At 36.3% G+C, this 15646-nt stretch overlaps 1 protein-coding gene across 1 annotated transcript; it reads right to left on the bottom strand.

The window, feature by feature from the left end:
* Nucleotides 1-10142: 10142 nt before the first annotated feature.
* Nucleotides 10143-13941, bottom strand: LOC127664811 (cathepsin R). Its single transcript, XM_052156994.1, has 7 exons — nt 13816-13941; nt 13407-13529; nt 13167-13316; nt 12490-12714; nt 11791-11953; nt 11056-11173; nt 10143-10242 (listed from the first exon to the last, which is right to left on the bottom strand). Exons 1-7 carry the CDS (start codon nt 13939-13941, stop codon nt 10143-10145), a joined length of 1005 nt encoding a protein of 334 aa, XP_052012954.1.
* Nucleotides 13942-15646: the final 1705 nt, after the last annotated feature.

The raw sequence follows: 15646 nt of genomic DNA, 5'->3' as shown, positions 1-15646 counted from the left end.
TCTGAAAATGGTCTCTTCAGATTCTATCTCCTCTCTGTTGAGTATTTTGGCTAATGCCATCACAATTTGGTCCTGGAAACTTCCCGCATTCTTTGAGTTTGGGGCTTTCAACTGGTTTTCACATTCCTTGCTCCACACTGCGACATAGTTCTATTTATACTTCTGTTCATCTGGACTTCTCTCTTGCCTTTTCCCATACTTAAAACTAACCCCTTCTCTTAGTCAGGGTTTCTATTCCTGCACAAACATCATGACGAAGAAGCAAGTTGGGGAGGAAAGTGCTTATTCAGCTTACACTTCTGCATTGCTGTTCATCACAAAAGGAAGTCAGGACTGGAAATCAAGCAAGTTAAGAAGCAGGAGCTGATGTAGAGGCCATGGAGAGATGTTCCTTACTGGCTTGCTTCCGCTGGCTTGCTCAGCCTGCTCTCTTATAGAACGGAAGACTACCAGCCATGGATGGTACCACCCACAAGGGGCCCTCCCCTTGAACACTAATTGACAAAATGCCTCACAGTTGGGTCTCGTGGAGGAACATCCCCAACTGAAACTCCTTTCTCTGTGATAACTCCAGCCTGTATCAAGTTGACACACAAAACCAGCCAGTACACCCCGTTTCCCCCCTCCCATCTAGGACCCTCACTCACTCTACATCCCAAGAATATTTTGCTCCCCTTTCTAAGTGGGATTGAAGCATCCACATTTTGCCCTTCCTTCCTGATAAGATTCATATGATTTGTGAGTTGTATTGTGGGTTTTCTGAACTTTTGGGTTAATATCCACTTATTAATGAGCATTAGTCCTTTTGAGCCTGGGTTACCTCACTCAGGATGATATTTTCTTGTTCCATCCATTTGCCTACAAAATACTTGAAGTCATTATTTTTCATAGCTGAGTAGTATTTCATTGTGTAAATGTACCTCATTTTCTGTATCCATTCTTCCACTGAGGGGTATCTGGGTTGGTTCCAGTTTCTTGCTATTATAAATAAGGTTGCTGTGAACATAGTAGAGCCTATGTCCTTGTTATATCTTGGAGCATATTTTGGGTAAGTTCCCAGCAGTGGTATAGCTAGGTCTTCAGGTAAAACTATTTCCAATTGTTTGAGGAACCACCAGAGTGATTTCCAACATGGTTGCACCAACTTGCAATACTACCAGCCACATCCTTGCCAGCATCTGTTGTCCCCTGAGTTTTTGATCTTAGCCATTCTGATTGGTGTGAGACAGAATCTAAGGGTTCTTTTGACTTACATTTCCATGATGACTAAGGAAGTTGGGCATTTCTTTAGGTGTTTCTTGGCCATTTGAGATTGCTCAATTGAGAATTCCCTGTTTAGCTCTATACCCCATTTTTAATTGGATTATTTTGATTTTTGGAGCTTAGCTTCTTGAGTTCTTCATTTTTTAATGACCATCAAATAAGCTTTAATAAAAGGATTTCTCTAACATATAGCACACTTCAACACAAACTTCAAAACTGTCACAATATAAACCCCAGGTGGAGATATGAGCCATCAGACTTGAATGAGCATGGTGAATTCTTTACTTACTTCAAGGCTGTTAAGAAAAAGAGGTGCAGCAATAATTTTTCTGGTGATTGAATGTGATGTCAAAATCTTTATCAAATTGTTTGTAGGAATAGGATTTTGTGTATGAATGTTTTTATTATCTAATATTAACATAATAGATAAACATTTTCAAATAATTACACTACTAGAGGTATGGCCAAATATTTATGTCAAGGACATTGTATCATTTTTATGACATTCTGTAATTCCTGCTCCAAGACTCTCTAAGGGGTTCTTTGGAAACAGCATCATGTACATGCACAAAGCTGTATAAAAATACACTGACATAAATAATATTAAGCAAATTATTAAATACATTTTTACTCACAAATGTTTTTCTCATGTAAGCATTTATCCCTGTAACAATGGTGTTGGGGCTTCTAAAGGCTTGCCTATGGTTTGTCCTAATCATAGTTTGATTCGGGTAAGAGAAAACATGAATGTATGCTTACAGTCAGAGAAACAAATCTTTCTAAGTTGATTGTATAATTTGGGAAGATTTAACAAATGCTGATGTGGTGGAGGAAATATGTCACTGGGGATAGGCTTGAGAGTTTACATCCACATGCCATTTCCAGTTGCCACTCCTTGCTATATGCTGCAGGTTAAAGATGTGAGCTCAGAGCTTCCTCTTTTAGTTGTCCTGGCTCACAACTGATATAATGATATTTTGATGGTGTGGAACCATAAGACAAATTAAACTGTTCTATAAGTTGCCTTAGACATTGTTTCATCACAGCAACAGAAAAGACATTGATATACAACTATAATGTTTTATGATGCTATTAGAGGATTACAAGAAGGACATAAATAAATCTCTTAAAAAATACAGGAGAACATGCATCAAAAGGTAGAATTCCTTATAAAGGAAACACAAAAATCACTTAAAGAAATTCAGGAGAATATGGGTCAACAGATAGAAGACAATAAAGAGGCAATGCAAAAATCAATTAAAGAAATACAGGAGAACTTGGGTCAACAGGAAGAAGTTATGAAAGAGGAAACACAAAAATCTCTTAAAGAATTATAGGAAAACACAAGCAAGTGAAGAAACTGAGCAAAACCATTCAGGATCTAAAATCAGAGGCAGAAGCAATGAAAAAATGACAAAGGGAGACAACTTTGGAGATAGAAAACGTTGGAAAGAAATCAGGGGTCATAGATGCAAATATCAACAACAGAAAACAAGAGATAGAAGAAAGAATCTCAGATGTCCAATATACCATAGAAAGCATTGACTTAACAGTCAAAGAAAATGCAAAATGCAAAAAGCTTGTAACCCAAAACATCCAGGAAATCCAGGACACAATGAGAAGACCAAACCTAAGGATTATAGGTGTAGATGAGAGTGAAGATTTACAACTTAAAGGCCAGCAAATATCTTCAGCAAAATTATTGAAGAAAACTTCTGTAACCTAAAGTTAGAGATGCCCATGATCATACAAGAAGCCTACAGAACTCCAAACAGACTGGACCAGAACAGAAATACCTCACGTCATATAGTAATCAAAATCCCAAATGTACTAAACAAAGAAAGAATATTAAAAGCAGTAAGAGAAAAAGGCTAAGTAACATATAAATAAAGATCTATCAGAATTATACAAGACTTCTCACCAGAGACCATAAAAGCTTGAAGAGCCTGGCCAGATCTCATACAGATGCTAAGAGAACACAAATGTGAACCAAGACTACTATACCCAGCAAAACTCTCAATCACCATAGATGGAGAAACCAAGATATTCCATGACAAAATCAAGTTTACACAGTATCTTTCCACAAACCCAGCCCTACAAAGGTTAATAGGGGGAAAAGACATCAATACAAGGAGGGAAACTACACCCTGGAAAAAGCAAGATAGTAACCTTTTTTCATCAAATCCAAAAGAAGATAACCATTCAAACATAAAAATAACATAAAAAATCTCAGGAAGTAAAAATCACTATTCCTTAATATCTCTTAACATAATGTACACAATTCCCCAATTAAAGGACATAGGCTCACAGACTGGATACATAAACAGGACCCTACATTTTTCTGCATACAGGAAACACACCTCAGTGTCAAAGACAAACACTGCCTCAGAGTAAAATGCTGGAAGACAATTTTACAAGCAAATGGTCTCAGGAAACAAGCCACAGTAGCCATTCTAATATTAGATAAAATTGACTTTCAACCAAAAGTCATCAAAAGAGACACGGAAGGACACTTCTTCCTGGTCAAATGAAAAATCCACCAAGAAGAACTCTCAGTTCTAAACATTTATGCTCCAAATGCAAAGACACACTCGTTCTTAAAAGAAACTTTACTAAAGCTCAAAGCACATTTCACTATATTAATTCTACACTATCCATGAGAATAGGAGATACTTTCATCTGATTATCTTCTTAATATAAACTATCTGGTTCAACTGGAGTTCTGCATGCAGAATAATGCAAATCGATCCATTCTTATCCTTGTACTTATCCTTGTACCAAGCTCAACTCCAAGTAGATCAAGGACCTCCACATAAATTCAGACACAGTGAAACTGTGCAAGAAACTGGCTATGACCCTTGAGGATATGGGCACAGGGGAAAAGTTCCTGAACAGAACACCAATAGCTTATGCTCTAAGATCAAGAATTGACAAATGGGACCTCACAAATTACAAAGTTTCTGTAAGGCAAAGGACACTGTCAAAAGGAAAAAACTGCCACCAACAAATTGGGGAAAGATCTTCATCAACTCTTCATTCAACAGAGGGCTATTATCCAATATATACAAAGAACTTAAGAAGGTAGACTCCAGAGAGCCAAATAACTGTATTGAAAAATGGGGTACAGAGCTAAACAAAGAATTTTCACCTGAAGAATTTTGAATGGCTGAGAAGAACCTAAAGAAATGTTCAACATCATTACTCATTAGAGAAATGCAAATAGAAACAACCCTGAGATTTCACCTCACACCAGTCAGAATAGCTAAGATTAAAAACTCAAGAGACAGCAGGTGTTAGCAAGGATATGAAAAAAGAGGAATACTCCTCCACTGCAGGTTGGATTGAAAGCTGGTAAAACCACTCTGGAAATCAGTCTGGCAGTTCCTCAGCAAACTGGGCATGACACTTCTGGATGACCCTGTTATACCACTCTTGGGCATATACCCAGAAGATTCTCCAGCATGCAATAACGACACATGCTCCATTATGTTCATAGCAGCCTTATTCATAATACGTAGTAGCTGGAAAGAACCCAGATGACCCTCAATGGATGAATGAATATAGAAAATGTGGTGTATTTACACAATGGAATACTACTCAACAATTAAAAACAAATTCATGAAATTTTTAGGCAAATGGTTGGATCTGGAAAATATCATCCTAAGTGAGTTAACCCAAACACCAAAGAACACATGGAATGTAGTTACTGATAAGTGGATATTAATTAACCCAGAAGCTCTGAATACTCAAGACACAATTAATATATCAAATGATTCCCAAGAAGAAGGAAAGAGAGGTCCCTGGTCCTGGAAAGGCTTGATTCAGCATTTTAGGGGAGTACCAGGGCAGAGAAATTGGAGGGGGTAATTGGGGAGTGGCTGGAGAGAAGAGGGCTTATGCGACTTATGGGGAGGGTTGAACTTAGAAAGGGGAAAACATTTGGAATGTAAACAAATAATATAGAAAATAATAAAAAACAAAAAGGAACATGAAAAAAGAGATAACTGTGATATGCAAAATCTTGCATTTCTTCTGTTCATAAGTTTTATCTACTGTATGAATACTTCCATGATGATAAATACTACAGAAATGTGCAAAAACCTTACCATTTTAAATACTTTCATAGGGTTCCTCTCCCAGATGATTCCTCTTATGTTTATGGAGACTATTTTGATTTTCAATGTCTTCACCACAGTTATTACATCCATTTAGTTTCTTCTGTATTATTCATTTTATGGTATTGGGGAGTAGTGTAATGTACAAAGGCTTTACCTCTTTGATCACATTCAAAGGCTTTCTCTCCAGCATGTTTCTTTGTGTGTATTAAGAGACTATTGTGTTGTGTCTTTATCTCATTGCATTTGTAATTTTTCTCTCCAATATGTGTTATTTTATATATTTGGAGATGACTCTGTTGTGAAAATGCTTTATCACATTGATTACATTTGTAGACTTTCTCTCCAGTGTGTATGACTTTATGTATTTGAAGATGACTGCTTTGTGCAAAGGCATTACCAGATTGATTACATTCATAAGGGTTCTCTCCAGTATGTGTTCTTTTATTCAAACTCAAAGAAGTGTGATGTGCAAAGGCTTTATCACATTGAGTACATTCATAGTGTTTCTCTCCAGTATGTTTTCTTTCATATATCTGAAGATAAAAGTGTTGCGAAAAGGTTTTATCACAAAGCATACAGAGTACAACATACCAGCCACTCAAGCCTCCTCACCTACAGCATTGAACCAGGAGCATGGTGTCCCTTCTTGAGTTCTTTATATATTTTGGATATTAGCACCCTATCAGATATGGGGTTGATAAAGATATTTTCCCAATATGTGGGTTGTCAATTTTCCTGATGACAATGACCTTTGCCTTACAGAAGCTTTTCAGTTTTATTAAGTATCATTTCTCAATTGTTGATCTTAGAGCCTGAGCCATTAGAATTCTGTTTAAGAAATTTCCCACTGTGCCAATGAGTGCAAAGCTCTTTCCCACTTTCTATTCTATTCTATTCAACTCAGTGTGACCGGCTTTATATTGAGGTCTTTGGTCCACTTGGATTTAAGCTTTGTGCAAGGTGATAAATATGGTTCTATTTTTACTTTTCTACATACAGACTGTAATTTGCACCAGCACCATTTATTGAAGATGCTTTCTTTTTCCCATTATATATTTTGGAGTTCTTTGTTGAAGATCAAGGATGCATAAGTGTGTGTTTACTTATTGGTCTTTAGTTCTATTATATTGATAGGCCTGTCTCTGTACCTCTTCCATGCAGTGTTTATCATTATTGCTTTATAAGTACATCTTGATGTTCTCTTATTGTTAAGAATTGTTTTTGCTACTCTGAGTATTTTGTTTTTCCATATGAAATTGATGATGGCTCTCTCCATGTCTGTAAAAACAATGTTAGAATCTTAATGAGTACTTCAATGATTCTGGAGAATTTGTAGGATGACCATTTTTCTATGTTAATTCTACCAATCTATGAGCATGGAACATCTTTCCATCTTCTGTGGTCTTCTTCGATTTCTTTTTTCAGGGATTTGAAGCTTTTGTCCTATACATCTTTCACTTGCTTGGTAAGAGTAACACCAAGATGTTTTATACTATTTGTGGCTATTGTGAACAGTTTTTCTTCCCTAGTTTCTTTATTAGCCTATTTATCATTTGTATAAAGTAAGGCTACTGATTTATTTGAGTCAGTTTTATATCCAGCCACTTTGCTGAAGTTGTTTATCAGCTAAAGAATTTTCTGGTAGATTTTTTAGGGTCTCTTATGTATACTATCATATAATCTGCAAAAGTGATACTTTTGGCTTCTTTTCCAATCTGTATCCCCTTGATCTCCTTTGTTGTATTTTGGCTCTATCTATAGTACTCCAAGTACTATATTGAATAGATATGGAGAGAGCAAGCAGTCTTGTCTTGTCCCTTATTTTAGTGGGATTGCTTCAAATATCTCTCCATTTAAGTTGGTATTGGATGATGATTTGCTATTCACTGATTTTATTATGTTTAGGTAAGGGCCTTGAATTCCTGATCTCTCCAATACTTTTAACATGGAGGTGTGCTGTATTTTGTCGAATGTTTTTTTAGTATCTAATGAAATAATTATGTATTTTTCCCTTTGAGTTTGTTTATATAGTGGATTACGTTAGTGGGTTTTCATATATTGAACAATCCCTGCATCCCTGGAATGAAGCCTACTTGATCTTGGTGAATGATGGTTTTGATGTGTTCTTGGATTTGGTTTGCCAGAATTTTATTGAATATTTTTGCAACGACATTCATTAGCTAAATTGGTCTGAAGTTTTCTTTCTTTGTTGGATCTTTGTATGGTTTAGGTACCAGAGTCACTGTGGCTTCATAGAATGAATTAGGTAGTATTCCTTCTGTATCTATTGTATGGGATAATTTGAAGAGTGTTGATGTTAGCTCTTCTTTGAAAGTCTGGTGTAATTATGCACCAAAACCATCTGGACACAGACTTTTCTTGGATGGGAGGCTTTTAATGACTTCTATTTCATTAGGGGATATGGAACTATTTAGATCGCTTATCTGCTCTTGATTTAACTTTGTTATGTGGTATCTGTCTAAAACGTTATACATTTCATCTAGATTTTTTCAGTTCTGTTGAGTAAAAGATTTTGTAATATGATCAGATAATTTTTTAATTTCCCCAGTTTCTGTTTTTATGCTTCCCTTTCATTTTTGATTTTATCAATTTTGATAAGTTCTCTGTGCCCTTTAGTTAGTTTGGCTAAGGGTTTATGTATGTTTTTGATTTTCTCAAAGAACCAACTTTTGGTTGTTGATTCTTTGTTTCATTCTCTTTGTTTCTAATTGGTTGATTTCTGCCCTGAGATCATTTCCTGCCCTCTATGCCTCTTGGGTGTGATTGCTTCTTTTTGTTCTTGAGCTTTCAGGTGTTCTGTTAAGATGCCAGTATAGGATCTCTCCAATTTCTTTAGGAAGGTATTCAGTGCTATGAATTTTCCTCTTAGCACTTCCTTTGCTGTGCTTTTCAGTTTTTATGAGTTTCAATGCTTTTTTGTGCATCTGCTGTTCTTGACGTGTCCAAATTTGGAAAAGGTCCCATAATGTGGATAGAAGACGGTATTTTCATTTGTGTTTAGGAGAATTGTTCTGTAAATATCTGTTAAGTACATTTGGTTTATGCGATCATTTAATTCCCACCTTTCTCTGTTTCATTTTATCTGGATAGTTGCCTATTGTTAAGAGTGGGACACTGAATCCTCCCACTATCAGTATATTGTGATCAATATGTAATTTAAGCTGTAATGGTCTTTTTATGAACTTCCTGTCTTTGTGTTTGAAGAATAAATATTAAGAATTCAGGTGGTCTCTTTTGGTGTTTTTGGCATCTTCAGGTTGAAATTTTCCTTGTACAGCCTTCTATAGGACAGGATTTTAGGTAGATATTGTTTAAATTTGGAATTATAATAAACTGTCATTTTTCTCTGTCTATTATGATTGTAAGTTTCCAAGGATATAAGCAGTCTGGGCTGGCATCTATCCTCTCCTAGAGTTGATAGAGTATCCTACCAGGGCTTTTTGTCTTTTAGAGTCTCCCTTGATAAAACAGGTGTTCTAATATACCTGTTTGTATATGTTACTTGGTCTTTTCTCCTGGCATATTTTATACTCTTTCTTTGTTCTGTAGGTTTATTGTTTTGATTATTATTTATTAAGAGGAATTCTTTCTTTGTGCTGGTATGTACAGTTCATTAAACTTGTACCATGTTCCTTAATAGACAATTCCTTTAGGTTAGGAAATTTTCTCCCTATTTGGTTAAAATTATTTCTGTACCTTTAATCTGTGTTTCTTCTGTCTTTATTCCTATTTTTCTAATATTTGGTCTTTGCATAGTGTCTCATATTTCATGGGTTGCCTGTATCTGGAATATTTTAAATATAGCATTTTCTTTTACTAAGGTATTTATTTCTTCTGCTTTGTTTAAAAATACTTAATATTCTTTCTTTAGTACCTTATATTCTGTTGTTTAATCTTGCTTCAGAGCTTTGTGTTTGAATACCTAAAGTTCACTTTTCAATTTCCCTCAGTTTGGGTTTAATTTTTGAATCTATTTCTACTCTTAGACTTTGAATTATTTTATTAATTTCCATTCACTATCTCTGTCTTTATTGATTTCTTCACTTCTTCTTTAAGGAACACTATAACACCTTAAAGTCCATTTTAAAGTCTTGTGCTTGTCCTTCAACTATGTTACATTTATCAGTGTTCTAAGGGAAGCTTATATAGCATCAAAGTGATAAAAATAGAGAGTCACAGCCCAGCATTATGCACTGGAGGAGCACATGATAACAAGACACTGCATAGATGAGCCAAGAATTGAAACTGAATAAAATCATGTCAGCTATACATGTTAAATCCAGAAATTATCAAATAATCTTTCAGAGCCAGGTATCTGAAGGATACATAGAATCCTAAAAGCAAACCAAAACCAATAATGGAATATGATTCATCACAATGGAATTACCCACAGCTTTAAGAACACCAGGATACCATTCTTGAGATCCTGAGGAATTGCAATTATTGCCACAAAATGTCATTTTAAAAAAGGGAAAGGACCTAGGAATCATATTTACATTTCATTTTTAAAGGATTTTATTTGCACAATCAGTAAAACCTGAAATTTTCTGTAGGAAAGTTAGAACAGCTGTGGTCATTATATCAAAATAGGTGAAGGTTCCAAGAATTTACATTGCAATTTAGCTCTTCAGGGACATAAATCCAGAGTATACCAAGCAAAGGCTGGTCACTGACAAGTAGATATCCCACTACAAGAAATGTTGTCTTCTGCCAAATTCTTCCCTGTGGCCATCAGGCTGCTCAAATAGTAGGATAATGAGTATATGAAGCAATTCCACAGTGGTTGTTCTTGTTTTTGGCAATCTTCATATAGCCTCTCATGCCCCATTGTTTACCCCAGCTGCAAAATATGTTTTCTATTTAGTAGACATATCACTGCATGATGGATTTCTTTTAATATTTGACAAGTGAGCAACTTAACAGATGCATAAGAAAAGTAAAAGAATCTACTCCTGGGTTGCAAAAGGCATCTCATATAGGACTGCAAAACATCAAGAGAGAATGGGCAGACTAGCTATCTACCAATTAATGGTAGAGAAATAACAAATTTGTCATAGTATAGAAAACAATGGCACATACATGCTATTGACACCCAAAACAGGTGAAATAATTTGAATGTTATGATTTCACATTGTGAATAAGTTGTGAAAGCTGAAGAAAAATTAAGAGGCTAAGGACTAGAGATAAATTCAAGAGCCACATTAAAGTGAAACTGACTTTTTTTTTACATGCAACTCAAGTTCTCAGGACATAGTGACAAGACATACACAGACCAAGCTGGGTAGACGAATTAGTCAGTGTACTCCTAGATCAGTGAGAAATACTGCCACAGTTTTGATGTTGGCTAATGATTGAGAAAATAATTGATGTTAACATCAGACCTCTACACATATGTACATGTGCACTCATGTATCCATAGACATGCAAACATGTACACATGTACACTTACTTCCCACATATACATAGAAAACAAGAAGAGCTATTATTCAACTTAAATGAAATAAAGCTTTTTTTTCAGCCTGTTCATCCAATTACTGATTTGCAACAGGAAAATTCCTTCAAAAATACGCCAAAATGTTAGCCAGTGCTTTTAACCACTGAACCATCTCTCTAGGTCTTGGAATTTCAAATATACAATTTTGGCAATATATACCTGTTCTTGATCAGCCAGTAGTGATTACCATCAGTCTCATTTCCCTCAAATCCATAACCAACCACCAGAACTCCATGAGTCACAAAATTACTCCTACAATTTGGCTCATGATAAATACCTGAGAAATAAAACAAAAAGTAATTGATGTGAGATATACAAGTTATCTGACAGTGAGAACTGTCACTAACAGTTTTCAAAGGAGAGGTTTTTAAAAAAAATCGTGAAATGACACAAACTAAAACAAGAATAAAGATCTGGATGAATTGTTACCAAAAACATAGATATATAGGGCTTCACAGAAAGCTGAAAAATTCTAATTCATGCATATTTGTTGATAAGCAAATGTGTATGTACTTAAAATATAAATCCTTGGAAATTTGTGGGTTGTTTGCTGTTGTTATTGTTCTTGTTGTTTTTGTTGTTATCAGAATCTCGTGCCATTTTTAACTTATAGAAGATAAATTATTTACTTCAAGAGGCTCTGTTATACTTTGATTTCAGATAATCAGATTCTATAGATATCTAAAATGCCTACCAAATGAAGGAAAATTTAAATTAACTAAACAATAGTTTTATAAATTTTATCCTGCTAAATTGCATGTGAGGTCACATCAGATAAATTATGAAGAAGAACAAATCACAGACTCTCAAATATTCACATTACATTTATACATAAATATGTTGTAATGTAGGGATGTTACTAGGTTTTTCTTATGTAGAGGTAAACATTCACACCTCTCTTATAGTACTTGAATGACTCATGGGAAGCATCAATTCCAGCAGAGATGGGCCCAATAGTGGCTACAGCAAACATTAGGATATCCTCACTTGCGGGGAGGGACACAAATCCCGTGATTTCAGCAGATGAATTCTTTGGATTATACCTACATGGTCCATCCTTTAAAAAACAAGTAAGAGATTCAGTTACTTTCATTCACTTTATGAGGAATAAGAGTCAGAACCACAACACCCTGTACTTTGAAGCTGAACACACTTAAAATATATGTAGCAATAAATCCCAGGAAGTGAAATACTACTGAGAGATTTATGGGACTTTCTGGGATTGGGGGGCCAGAAAAGGGGAAATCATTTGAAATGTAAATAAAAAATATATCGAGATCTAGAACTGATAATTAGTTTGCATATCTTCAATGACAATGAATTGGTCTTCGTATTTAAAAGAAATTTTAATGATGGAAAATATATATAGTATGTATAGTAGTTTGCATATTCTGAATGTCCATAGAAGAAAATAAATCTGCAGCAAAATAATTTAATCAGAAAGCTATACAAACATTGAAAAACTAATGATAGGCTTAATGATATATAGTATAACTCTACCAAATAATTGTACTCCTGTAGATGGTGAATTATAGCTACAATTGTCCTACACTCCAAGTTGAGTTGAAGTGACAGCATAGGATGTCCACTTACTTTCCCTTCATACGGATATGTTGCTTCAGACTCCAGACCACCATTGTGCAAAACATACTGGAAGGCATTGTATGTATCACCCCCAAGACAGCCATTGTTGCCTTGAGGTTTAGAACAGTCCACCAGGTTCTGCACACTCAGCGGGGTGAGTTTGCCTGTTTGCCAGATTGCCTGTGCTTCAATAGCACCAGTCACAGCAAATGCCCAACAAGCATCACAGTCACCCTGAATAGGGAAGAAAGAATTGTCATAAATAAATGACAACCTGGCAACAAGTTAGAAAATGTATTACTTTATAAAAATCATTTAATGTCAACTGATAGATTCATAGGCAATATCAGTCTCCTAAAAGATATTACTACTGGAAGTTTGCTTGTACCCTAGACATGGCCACACACATGAATATTTGAAAGGGTGTATATGTTTTGTGAGTTATTAAGGGCCATAAAAGGGGGTATGAGTTCTGTAGAAGGATGGATGGACACTAATAGAGAATATATGTGGTATATTTTTAGGATTAATATACATTTAAAATATATGAAGCATTCAAAGAAGAAGAAAAACTATTATTTAAAAAATGAACTGCATATCACTCCACATTCAATATGCACAAAAAACACCAATTCTTTTACCTTTTCAATATGGTCTAAGAAGATGGGAATGTGACACTGTCATACCTGTCTCCGCACAGGAGTCACATAGCCTTTCTTTCGCCAATTGACAAATTTGGGGAGACTACTACCAACTGCACGTTTCATGATACTTTTCCCCTCTCTGTGAGTCTGAACTGGAAATTCAATCATCATTTTCCTGAATTCTTCATCAGTCTTCAAGGAAAAGTACATAAGTAATTATTTAAAAACTCCTTTTAAGGTACTAACAAGAACACAGGGAGAAGCAACCCATGTCATACTCACCATGTCACCAAATTCATTCATTTCCATGGTGAAGCCATTCTTACCCAGGCCATTCTCCTCATTGTGCAGTTTGATCATTTTCAGGTTTTTTTCCCAAACCACTCTCCTCAGTTTTTCTTCCTCCTAGAAGTGAGGGTAATGAATATTATTTCTATCTTATTAAATTCTTTCACAATCTGACCATATGGACTTGCTGGGGCAGGTGAATAGAGGCCATGGAGAGGGATCCAGAACAGTATATCTAGACATTTACCAAAGGGAATCTGGCCACCCTGTCCTTATAGTGATTGTGATAGATAAGCTCTTAATGAGGGGGGGGCATTTGTGTGTTCTCTAATGTGCTTTGCCATTTGCAACAGCAATGATAATTGACTCTTAGGCCCTTCTGGACAGTTTCCAGGTTACCAACCAGGATGTATGATTTGTTGTATTTTATCTTCCACTCTTTCCAATCAATATCCAAACTGCTATCAAGTGCTGGAGCACCCGAGGCCACTCCCAAATACAGGAAGGCTGTGACGACAACAGCAGTCATGTCTCAAGTGCCTAGAGAGGGGAGAGAAATTAAGAGAAAGCTACATGACACTTTAACAATGTCTTTTTACTCCATTTTTCTGCAAAATGAAGCAATTTATAACTGATTAAATTCTTTGAACTATACCTTCAAATACATTTCCAAGATTATGAAAAAGGCTAAGGATATGTTTGAACTAAATCATGCACTGGTGGCTATGAGATTCAATGAAAACTAAAGAGCCCTTGGCCTGAATTCTAACAATGGAAATTTCAAAATGACAGAGATCTACCTGCCTGGAGTGCTGAAATTAAAGTTTTTTTACACCACTGTTCAGCTTCTATAGTTTTCCATACGACACCATTCTCATTGAGGTAGTGACTGGAAAGTTTGGTTGTATAATTACAAGTAAAGACAGAAGCAATAGTTTCTGTCAGTTTGAAGTCAGCTTGATCTACAGAGCTATTGCCAGCACAGCCATGGCTACACAAAGAAACCTTGTCTCAGAAAAAAAGAAAAAAGAAAGAAAAGAAATGAGGAAAGGAAGAAAGAAAGAAAGGAAGGAAGAAAGAAAGAAAGAAAGAAAGAAAGAAAGAAAGAAAGAAAGAAAGAAAGAAAGAAAGAAAGAAAGAAAGAAAGGAAGGAAGGAAGGAAGGAAGAAAGGAAGGCAGGAAGGCAGGAAAGGCAAGGAAAGGCAAGGAAAGGCAAGGAAAGGCAAGGGAAGGCAAGGGAAGGCAAGGGAAGGCAAGGGAAGGCAAGGGAAGGCAAGGGAAGGCAAGGCAAGGCAAGGGAAGGCAAGGCAAGGCAAGGGAAGGCAAGGCAAGGCAAGGCAAGGGAAGGGAAGGGAAGGGAAGGGAAGGGAAGGGAAGGGAAGGGAAGGGAAGGGAAGGGAAGGAAAGGAAAGGAAAGGAAAGGAAAGGAAAGGAAAGGAAAGGAAAGGAAAGGAAAGGAAAGGAAAGGAAAGGAAAGGAAAGGAAAGGAAAGGAAAGGAAAGGAAAGGAAAGGAAAGGTCACAGGATGCCAGATCCAAGAGTAGAGGTTGGGTACAATAGAAAACCTCTCTTGGCAAGTCATACTTAGAATTTTCTGGGTCACTAAAGCAACACACCATATACAACCTAAATAGGGACATGCCAATTGCTACTATTCTACTACTACATCTGCACATGTCAAATAAAAACAGGTGTGTACCCAGGTGTTATGTGCAAGAAAAAGCATCTGTTTTTTAGGGGTGACAAAGATAGTTACTGGTGTACATTACACATGTTTTCACTCCATATGGGCACACCCAGTCTTGCTCTTCATGGGATCATATTCCTAGAGCCAGGGGATAAAAATAATGGATTCTCCATTACCTTCTCTTCACCTTCCACTCCACCTATGCATAGCATGACCACTGAGGCTTAGAATACATTCTTTCTGGGGAATATGCCTGAGTCCCAGAGGGGGTCTTTCAAGTCTTCACTCCATGACCACTTCATGTTCTGCCTTGGAGGGGGCATGGTCTCACCTGTGGTGACTGCTGCTGCCTCAATCCACACTGCAGACCCAACTCTTCAAATTTGCCGAAGTCTCTGGACCTATTCCAGCAATAACGCTCTTGGGCTTTAAATCCCAAATATCTAAACAGTTGTCCCCACCCCTCAACTCTGGCCTCTTTTTGGATTGGCTGTGTTTGTGTCTGGGTTAGGCTTCCAGGCACTCCTGCCTCAGGCTTTTTATGAGA

Source organism: Apodemus sylvaticus, chromosome 14 (assembly GCF_947179515.1).
Source record: "Apodemus sylvaticus chromosome 14, mApoSyl1.1, whole genome shotgun sequence".
In the NCBI taxonomy this organism is placed as follows: domain Eukaryota; kingdom Metazoa; phylum Chordata; class Mammalia; order Rodentia; family Muridae; genus Apodemus; species Apodemus sylvaticus.
Note: the sequence above shows the minus strand (reverse complement) of the source record. Positions and strands in the feature narration are given on the sequence as shown.